Source organism: Oncorhynchus mykiss, chromosome 8 (genome assembly GCF_013265735.2).
Source record: "Oncorhynchus mykiss isolate Arlee chromosome 8, USDA_OmykA_1.1, whole genome shotgun sequence".
Lineage (NCBI taxonomy): Eukaryota > Metazoa > Chordata > Actinopteri > Salmoniformes > Salmonidae > Oncorhynchus > Oncorhynchus mykiss.
In genome coordinates this window covers 86,848,006-86,858,923 of record NC_048572.1, presented here as the reverse complement: position 1 = coordinate 86,858,923, position 10,918 = coordinate 86,848,006, and the positions used below count along the sequence as shown (strand labels likewise).

At 46.8% G+C, this 10,918-nt stretch overlaps 1 protein-coding gene across 4 annotated transcripts in view; it reads left to right on the top strand.

Annotated features, from left to right (window-relative positions):
• The first annotated feature begins 1,465 nt into the window (after positions 1 to 1,465).
• Positions 1,466 to 10,918, top strand: part of LOC110530853 (rho GTPase-activating protein 29) — an 82,021-nt gene continuing 72,568 nt past the window's right edge. For 3 of the 4 annotated variants that reach the window (XM_036986631.1, XM_036986630.1, XM_036986628.1), the window contains exons 1-2: positions 1,466 to 1,638; positions 2,132 to 2,494. In XM_036986631.1, the coding sequence (XP_036842526.1) occupies positions 2,185 to 2,494 (310 nt within the window). In that variant the 5' untranslated portion in view covers positions 1,466 to 1,638; positions 2,132 to 2,184. The remainder of the gene's footprint in view (positions 1,639 to 2,131; positions 2,495 to 10,918) is intronic. The other variant, XM_036986629.1, reaches the window with a different exon arrangement.

Sequence of the window (10,918 nt, the reverse complement as noted above, 5' to 3'; positions counted from 1 at the left end):
GTACGGCGTTTTGTAGGCGAGTGGTTCGCTGTTGTCAACGTTGTGAACCGAGTGCCCCATGGTGGTGGCGTTATGGTACGGGTAGGCATAATCTACGGACAACAAACACAATTGCATTTTGTCGATGGCAATTTCAATTCACGGAGATACCGTGACGGGATCCTGAGGCCCATTTGTCGTGCCATTCATCCGCCGCCATCACCTCATGTTTCAGGATGATAATGCATGTCTCCATGTCGCAAATCCTGGAAGCTGAAAATGTCCCAGTTCTTCCATGGCCTGCATATTCACCAGACATGTCACCCATTGAGCATGTTTGGGATGCTCTGGATCGACGTGTAAGACAGCGTGTTCCAGTTCCCGCCAATATCCAACAAATTCGCACAGCCATTGAAGAGGAGTGAGACAACATTCCACAGGCCACAATCAACAGCCTGATCAACTCTATGTGAAGGAGATGTGTCATGCTGCATGAGGCAAATGGTGATCACACCAGATACGGACTGGTTTTCTGATTCACGCTCCTACCTTTTTATTAAGGTATCTGTGACCAACAGATGCATATCTGTATTCCCAGTCATGTGAAATCCATAGATTAAGGCCTAATGAATTTATTTAAATGGACTTATTTCCTTATATGAACTGTAACTCAGAACAATCTTTGAAATTGTTGCATGTTGTGTTTATTTTAGTTCAGTCTAAATGCGTTATTACAGTGTTACTTCATCTATAAGTCTTTGCTAGGTAAATCCCCGCCTTATCTCGGCTCACCGGTCACCATAGCAACACCCACCCGTAGCAAGAGCTCCAGCAGGTTTATATCTCCCTCTCAAACATCAGCTGTCTGAGCAGTTTACCGAACACTGTACCTGTACACAGCCAGTCTGTAAATAGCACACCCAACTACCTCATCCCCATATTGTTGTTTATCCTCTTGCTCTTTTGCACCCCAGTATCTCTACTTACACATCATAATCTGTACATCTTATCACTCCAGTGTTAATGCTAAATTGTAATTATTTCGTCTCTATGGCCTATTTATTGTCCACTTCCCTACTCTTCTACATTTGCCCACAGTGTACATAGATTTTTCTATTTTTCTTTTCTATTGTGTTATTGACTGTACCTTTGTTTATGTGTAACTCTGTGTTGTTGTTTGTGTCACACTGCTTTGCTTTATCTTGGCCAGGTCACAGTTGTAAATCAGAACTTGTTCTCAACTGGCCTACCTGGTTAAAGAAATAAAACATATATAAAAACTAAAATAAATAAACACACTAATGTTAAAATGTACTAAACCATCATCAGGCAACATTACTACATTCTACATCAATCTATTATTTACAGTGCATTTATCGCAAATAGAACAATTTACTAGACGACAGTAGAAGCGACGAGTGTAGATGAACTATTGTAGGAAGTGTGTGAGGGACAGCCAGGAACAAGGAGGTTCCAGCATCACATGACTGGAGGCTGGAACAGGCAACGTTGTGAACGCTAAGTGACTCAAACTCAACACGAAGAAGAAGCTATTCTCCTTTTGAAACATGGGGGTTTTTTTTCATTTGTTTTTTCAGATTTGTATAAATAACTTTATTTAATTTTTTATTGAGAATGCCACTGGAGTACACAAGTCAGGTGAGTTTATTATGTTTCTGATAGAGAGAAGTAATGCTACTGCTTAGCCCTCGACTCAAATTAACGTTATTTGGGATGCCAGCACGGCGGAGTTACAGACTCCCTGCTCTATCGGTGCTGACTAGGCGGATATTTTTCCGGTGTAACGTTAGAGCTGGAAATAGACGGTCCCGGTTGATAAAAATATAATAACAGCACATTTACATTTGTAGCTAACAGTTGTAAGAACATTGTAACAAATGTTTACCAACTCTACACTGTAATTTAACTAGATAGCTAACTTAACTATTTAACTTCATGCTACTAATACTTGCTAAATTCTCTTCATGTATTTAACACACATAACAAACATGAGATATGATAGAAATAAGTTAAATAACATTGCCAGAAAAGTAGCAAGTCAAACAAAACGACACAACATCTAGTGTTATAGAGCCAACCTGGGACTTAGGATCGGTCAGGACCACCCACATGGGGGCTAACACCATCCCAGTGGCCCGTAGCATACTCTAGGTAGACGGACGGACGGCCACCAGAACCTCTGGGATGATACGGAAGAGCAGCAGTGGTACTGGAGGAGGAGGAGAAGAAGGGAACAATACAAAACACCAACAGAACAAACAGCATCGCTCCAGCATCACCACCCAGGGCCCGTCTCGTCTCTCCAACATGGGCCGGAGCTCCAGGACCACCAACCCACTGGGGAGTATGGGGCTTGGGCCCAACAGTTTGGGTCTGGGGTCCACCGTGGTAGGAGCGCCTGGGGTTGATCCGGACTATGTGATGCAGCTGGTGAATGACGTACGGAGGTTTTCCGATATGCTGCTCAGCCTTAAAGAAGCCTTCCATTCTGAAGGTGAGTCTGGGTTCACGCCCCAAATTACACCCGATTCAGTGCACTATCTTTGAGTATAGATCATAGGGGGAGACCAGGAAGCCCTAGTGGTTACTGTACTAGGACCTGGTGTGTGGCAGGATGGGTGGTTGGTTGTGATACAATAGGCTACATTATGCTAAGGTTTCTCAGAAGGAATGTGTGTGTGTGTCTGTATCTCTCTTTCTCTCTCTCTCTGTGTGTGTGTGTGTGTGTGTCTGTATCTCTCTTTCTCTCTCTCTCTGTGTGTGTGTGTGTGTGTGTCTGTATCTCTCTTTCTCTCTCTGTGTGTGTGTGTGTGTGTGTGTGTGTGTGTGTACACACTGTCCAGTTGAACACTCGCCTTTGTTATATTGCTTTGTCAGTCAGCTATGTAAAGTGTCAGCTCCTAGAGAGGGCTGACGCAGCCTTAATGTAGCGCTCCCCTCAGTGACTCCACAGCTACACAGCGTTAGCTTAGCGCTCCCCTCAGTGACTCCACAGCTACACAGCCTTAATTTAGCGCTCCCCTCAGTGACTCCACAGCTACACAGCGTTAGCATAGCGCTCCCCTCAGTGACTCCACAGCTACACAGCCTTAATTTAGCGCTCCCCTCAGTGACTCCACAGCTACACAGCCTTAATTTAGCGCTCCTCTCAGTGACTCCACAGCTACACAGCGTTAGCTTAGCGCTCCCCTCAGTGACTCCACAGCTACACAGCCTTAATTTAGCGCTCCCCTCAGTGACTCCACAGCTACACAGCCTTAATGTAGCGCTCCCCTCAGTGACTCCACAGCTACACAGCCTTAATGTAGCGCTCCTCTCAGTGACTCCACAGCCACACAGCGTTAGCTTAGCGCTCCCCCTGTCCTGTCCACTAGGTCAGTGACTCCACAGCTACACAGCCTTAATTTAGTGCTCCCCTCAGTGACTCCACAGCCACACAGCGTTAGCTTAGCGCTCCCCCTGTCCTGTCCACTAGGTCAGTGACTCCACAGCTACATAGCCTTAATTTAGCATTCCCCTCAGTGACTCCACAGCTACACAGCCTTAATTTAGCGCTCCCCTCAGTGACTCCAAAGCTACACAGCGTTAGCTTAGCGCTCCCCTCAGTGACTCCACAGCTACACAGCCTTAATTTAGCGCTCCCCTCAGTGACTCCAAAGCTACACAGCGTTAGCTTAGCGCTCCCCTCAGTGACTCCACAGCTACACAGCCTTAATTTAGCGCTCCCCCTCAGTGACTCCACAGCTACACAGCCTTAATTTAGCGCTCCCCTCAGTGACTCCACAGCTACACAGCCTTAATTTAGCGCTCCCCTCAGTGACTCCACAGCTACACAGCGTTAGCTTAGCGCTCCCCTCAGTGACTCCACAGCTACACAGCCTTAATGTAGCTCTCCCCTCAGTGATTCCACAGCTACACAGCGTTAGCTTAGGGCTCCCCTCTGCTCCCACATGTCCTGTCCACTAGGTCAGTGGCTCCACAGCATTAGCTTAGGGCTCCCCTCAGTGACTCCACAGCTACACAGCGTTAGCTTAGGACTCCCCTCTGCTCCCCCTGTCCTGTCCACTAGGTCAGTGGCTCCACAGCGTTAGCTTAGGGCTCCCCTCAGTGACTCCACAGCTACACAGCGTTAGCTTAGCGATCCCCTCAGTGACTCCACAGCTACACAGCGTTAGCTTAACGCTCCCCCTGTCCTGTCCACTAGGTCAGTGACTCCACAGCTACACAAGGTTAGCTTAGCGCTCCCCCTGTCCTGTCCACTAGGTCAGTGACTCCACAGCGTTAGCTTAGCGCTCCCCTCAGTGACTCCACAGCTACACAGCGTTAGCTTAGCGCTCCCCTCAGTGACTCCACAGCTACACAGCGTTAGCTTAGCGCTCCCCTCAGTGACTCCACAGCGTTAGTTTAGCGCTCCCCCTGTCCTGTCCACTAGGTCAGTGACTCCACAGCTACACCGTGTTAGCTTAGCGCTTCCCCTGTCCTGTCCACTAGGTCAGTGACTCCACAGCTACACAGTGTTAGCTTAGCGCTCCCCTCTGCTCCCCCTGTCCTGTCCACTAGGTCAGTGACTCCACAGCTACACAGTGTTAGCTTATCGCTCCCCCTGTCCTGTCCACTAGGTCAGTGACTCCACAGAGTTAGCTTAGCGCTCCCTCTGTCCTGTCCACTAGGTCAGTGACTCCACAGCGTTAGCTTAGCGCTCCCCTCAGTGACTCCACAGCGTTAGCTTAGCGCTCCCCTCAGTGACTCCACAGCTACACAGCGTTAGCTTAGCGATCCCCTCAGTGACTCCACAGCTACACAGCGTTAGCTTAACGCTCCCCCTGTCCTGTCCACTAGGTCAGTGACTCCACAGCTACACAGCGTTAGCTTAGCGCTCCCCCTGTCCTATCCACTAGGTCAGTGACTCCACAGCGCTAGCTTAGCGCTCCCCCTGTCCTGTCCACTAGGTCAGTGACTCAACAGCTACACAGCGTTAGCTTAGCAGAGTCAATGTGGAGGCTATATACAGGGTCAATGTGGAGGCTATATACAGGGTGTTGTGGTACAGAGTCAATGTGGAGGCTATATACAGGGGGTACCGGTACAGAGTCAATGTGGAGGCTATATACAGGGGGTACCAGTACAGAGTCAATGTGGAGGCTATATACAGGGGGTACTGGTACAGAGTCACTGTGGAGGCTATATATAGGGTGTTACGGTACAGAGTCAATGTGGAGGCTATATACAGGGGGTACCGGTACAGAGTCAATGTGGAGGCTATATACAGGGGGTACCGGTACATAGTCAATGTGGAGGCTATTTACAGGGTGTTACGGTACAGAGTCAATGTGGAGGCTCTATATAGGGGGTACCGGTACAGAGTCAATGTGGAGGCTATTTACAGGGTGTTACAGTACATAGTCAATGTGGAGACTATATACAGGGGGTACCGGTACAGAGTCAATGTGGAGACTATATACAGGGGGTTACGGTACAGAGTCAATGTGGAGGCTATATACAGGGGGTACCAGTACAGAGTCAATGTGTGGGGGCACAGGTTAGTCAAGGTAATTGAGGTAATATGTACATGTAAGTAGAATTAAAGTTACTATGCATAGATAATAAACAGAGAGTAGCTGCAGTGTAAAAGAGGGGTCTGGGTAGTCATTTGATTAGATGTTCAGGAGTCTTATGGCTTGTGGGTAGAAGCTGTTAAGAAGCCTTTTGGACCTAGACTTGGCGCTCCGGTACCGCTTGCTGTAGGATAGCAGAGAGAACAGTCTATGACTTGGGTGACTGGAATCTTTAACGATTTTTTGGGGCTTTCTCTTGACACCGCCTGGTATATAGGGTCCTGTATGACAGGAAGCTTGGTCTCAGTAATGTACTGGGCCGTACGCATTACCCTGTAAGATAAACACCCATATCTACTGGGTGAAATACCACAGTGTGCCATCACAGCAGCAAGATATGTGACCTGTTGCCACGAGAAATGGGCAACCAGTGACGAACAAACACCATTGTAAATACAACCCATATTTATTTGTAATTATTTTCCCTTTTGTACTTTAATTATTTGCACATCGTTACCTCACTGCATATAGACATAATATGACATTTGAAATGTCTTTATTCTTTTGGATCTTCTGTATGTGTAATGTTTACTGTTAACTTTGCATTGTTGATTTAACTTGTATTGTATATTATCTACCTCACTTGCTTTGGCAATGTTAACATATGTTTCCCATGCCAATAAAGCTCTTTGAATTGAAATAGAGATTCAGAGAGGCACATGCTGGCTCTTGTGTTATTCTGTTCGTACTGTGGCATGTCAGTGTCGCTTGTAGCATGGTGTGAAGCACAAAGCTCTCTCTAAAAGACGGGCTTTAAACAGGCTCCTGCCAGTCATTAAAAAAAAATCATTTTTGCTGGATAGAGAGGTTAAAGTTTGAGAAGAAAATACCTAAAGAGCAGTGAGCCGGATTCATGTTGGCCCATTCTGGCAACAGTGTAGAGTAGAGTTCGACTCCTGAGTTCAAATGAATTCCTGTTCTGTCCTCTCAAATTCTTACCCATTTTTTTTTTACCCGGCAACTTTCTTGTCCGGTCCGATAAAAATCACTCCTGTCCTGTACCGTATTCATTTTAACAAGCATAAATCAGAATACAGAGCCCGCTTTAGTCTTTTGGGGGCCCTAAGTGAGATTTGGTCAGGGGCCCTCTGTCTGCCTGGGGCCCTAAGCGACCGCTTATGTCCTTTTGGGTTCATCAAATCAAATCCCACCCCACATAGCCTGGTTCCTCTCTAGGTTTCTTCCTAGGTTTTGGCCTTTCTAGGTAGTTTTTCCTAGCCACCGTGCTTCTACACCTGCATTGCTTGCTGTTTGGGGTTTTAGGCTGGGTTTCTGTACAGCACTTTGAGATATCAGCTGATGTACGAAGGGCTATATAAATACATTTGATTTGATTTGATTTAGCTAGCTACAGTACTTTTCATTGTCAGCCCAGCTGTTAGCTAGCTACAGTACTTTTCATTGCCTGCCAAGCTGTTAGCTGTTAGCTAGCTACAGTACTTTTCATTGCCTGCCCAGCTGTTAGCTGTTAGCTAGCTACAGTACTTTTCATTGCCTGCCAAGCTGTTAGCTGTTAGCTAGCTACAGTACTTTTCATTGCCTGCCAAGCTGTTAGCTGTTAGCTAGCTACAGTACTTTTCATTGCCAGCCCAGCTGTTACCTGTTAGCTAGCTACAGTACTTTTCATTGCCTGCCCAGCTGTTAGCTGTTAGCTAGCTACAGTACTTTTCATTGCCTGCCAATCTGTTACCTGTTACCTGTTAGCTAGCTACAGTACTTTTCATTGCCTGCCAAGCTGTTAGCTGTGAGCTAGCTACAGTACTTTTCATTGCCTGCCCAGCTGTTAGCTGTTAGCTAGCTACAGTACTTTTCATTGCCTGCCCTTCTGTTAGCTGTTAGCTAGCTACAGTACTTTTCATTGCCTGCCCAGCTGATAAAGGCCTATTCTAATTGTTTTAATAGTGATTGAAGACAGAAGAACGCGTGTTACTGTTGGGAGAAGGGAGAAGTTCCTGTCCTGAACTTCACTCCCATTCCAGCAGGAATCCCGTTCCCCTGTGTTAGCCTCTAGTACAGAGTGCATCTGCTCCAGAGGCAGTGGCTTAGATCCCTAGACCCACCCCAGGCCAGGCTACAGTCCACAGGGATCCTGTTCCCCTGTGTCAGCCTCTAGTACAGAGTGCATCTGCTCCAGAGGCAGTGACTTAGACCCCTAGACCCACCCCAGGCCAGGCTACAGTCCACAGGGATCCTGTTCCCCTGTGTCAGCCTCTAGTACAGAGTGCATCTGCTCCAGAGGCAGTGACTTAGACCCCTAGACCCACCCCAGGCCAGGCTACAGTCCACAGGGATCCTGTTCCCCTGTGTCAGCCTCTAGTACAGAGTGCATCTGCTCCAGAGGCAGTGACTTAGACCCCTAGATGCATTGCATACAGTGGTTTTTCTATTTGTACTATTAGAAAACCACACTTCACAACAGGGTCAGAAGTATGGTTGGGTGGTGTCCAGATTGTCACACCGGCATATAATACCATTCCCGGAGTATACGGTATTACCAGAAGTGCACACGAGGGGCACTATTTTTTTGGTGCACAAAATAATTTAGGCAACAGGGACGTTGATCCAGGAGGAGATGGAATGTCTCTGCTGTAACCAGGAAGCTTGATCTTGACATCTAGCCACTTAGCTAGCACGTTAACAAACCAAATGCTGGAGCCCTGAGGTGGATATAATTCATTTGACACGTCTTAGACTTCTTTTATAGTTATATTTAATTTATAGCACGGCAAAAAATATTACAACATATTTTTTTTTTAAATATATTTTTTGACAGTTTTTGAAAGTCATACCGCCTGTATTTTGAAATACTTGGGTATATGGTATAAAGAGGACATCGCCCAAGCCTAGTCAGAAGCCACAGACAATATCCCTCTGTCAATTACAAAACCACACTTTAGTTTATTTGCACAAATAGAAAGACTGTTGGTACACAGTGAGAAAAAAAAATCAACAGTATGTGCAGGAAAAGAGCCTAAAATTGCTTGTCGAGTAACCCCCTCCCATTGGTCATTAATCACTCAGATTCAGCCGTGTGGACAAACAAACAATAACATAAAAACTAGATGCTAAAGAGATAAAGGAATAGAGCATCTAAACAGAAAGTCAAGCTACTTGGGGTGCAGACCTGCGATGGACCTGCGGTGCCTCTTAGATTATATATTTTTACACCGACGGGGATAGTGGTCACGCCTGCATCCGCTCCCCCTCCCTGGTGCTTGAGGGCTGCCCATCATTATTCACACCTGTCACCATCGTTATGCGCACCAGTGTGTCTTTGGGCTCACCTGGACTCCATTACTTTGGTGATTGCCCCTCCTATATCTGTCTGTTCCTCGGTTTGATCCCAGTGTCAGCACTATTGTTGTTATGTTTCCCCTGTCCAGACGCTGTCCTTGTCGGTTATTTTTTAAATGTTCACTTCCTGTACTTGCTTCTCGTCTCCCAGCGTCTGTCCTTACAGAATGCTGACACCACAATTTGACGCATCAGGTTTTTTTTGTTGGTGACGTCAGGTCCGGGTGTCGTTGTCGAAGGAACCGGGGTTGCCACAGCCGGCTCGTCGGGCTTCCACGCCTTAGCTGGCTTGAGAAGTTTCCTTGCTTCGGTTGGCTCGGCAGGCTCCCACCCTACGTCATGCCTCAACCGGCTCGTCAGGCTCCCGTGCCGAAGCTGGCTCGTCAGGCTCTCACGCCTCAACCGGCTCGTCAGGCTCCCATGCCTCAGCCGGCTCGCCGACTCCCATGTCTCGACTGGCCAGTCAGGCTCGCCCAGTACTGTCACACCTGCTCCCGCACCCCCTCCCTGGCACTTTTGGGCGCCAGGCTGCCCATCATTATGCACACCTGTCACCAGCGCGTCTTTGGACTCACCTGGACTCCATTACTTTGGTGATTGCCCCTCCTATATCTGTCTGTTCCTCGGTTTGATCCCCGTGTCAGCACTATTGTCGTTATGTTTCCCCTGTCTAGACTCTGTCCTTGTTTCATATCGGTTATTTTTTAAATGTTCACTCCCTGTACTTGCTTCTCGTCTCCCAGCGTCTGTCCTTACAGATAGCTTGGCAAAATCAAGTGGGAGTGAGTTCCAGATCATAGGGCCTCTATAGATCATTCCCCGGGTCTAAAGTAATATCCCAATGCCCCAGGGCAGTGATTGGGGACATTGCCCTGTGTAGGGTGCCGTCTTTCAGATGGGACGTTAAACGGGTGTCCTGACTCTCTGAGGTCATTAAAGATCCCATGGCACTTATTGTAAGAGTAGGGGTGTTAACCCCGGTGTCCTGGCTATATTCGCAATCTGGCCCTCAAACCATCACGGTCACCTAATAATCCCCAGTTTACAATTGGCTCATTCATCCCCCTCCTCTCCCCTGTAACTATTCCCCAGGTCGTTGCTGCAAATGGGAACGTGTTCTCAGTCAACTTACCTGGTAAAATAACAGATAAATAACTAAAAATAAGAATTGGGAATTGGTTTGTTCTTGAATATGGGTGACGTAGCTGTTTGTCTGTTTCTTGTTTAGTAGTTATGGAATTCATCTGGCTGTAAAATAGTTTTTACAACAGGGCCAGAAGCCACAGCCTTTAACATTTGCCTCCAGTGTAGTGGCATGAGGGAGAAGTAGGGGCGTGTAGGTTCTCAATCCATGTCCATTTCTTATTCCCCCCCAAAAAATTTTAATTTAGATGTTTTTTGTGTGTAATTACCCTTTAATTGCTCATCTAGCAAGAAAGGAATGTGTCGGTCTAGCAATGTTTCTGCTGTTAGGCAGTAGAACATGTCATGACAGAGTTTGCAAAAACAATTGCAGTTGGCACCCAATTGATACAAACATTCATGATATAGCCTACTGTAGTTCTGTCAGGTAAACCTAATTTGAAATGTACATTTAATTGTGAAGGTTATGGGGAAAGTCTTTCTGTTTTACCCACAAGACACCGGTTATCATTAACATCGCTACCATGGCGACGTACGGTAGACAAAACGTGCTAACCAAACAGACGGACAGGAAGTATTGCTGGAAGTTCATTGGCACATGTTGTGTTGCGTTTTGCTTTTTAAGAGAAACAGTGGCCAACCAGGGATGGGATGATGTCTATTTGGCTTTGATTGGATAGTAGCCGGGAGCTTTGTGTTTATAACAGTTTGCGATGGAACACATGAAATAATGCATGTACTTTGAGAATTGATTAGCAAATACTCATAGGTGGGCTGTTCGAATTACATGTTGGACACCCCTGGTTTAGGTCGATTCTGTCGCTGTAGATCAGGTTGCTGTGGACGGTCAATGAGGTCTAGAGGTA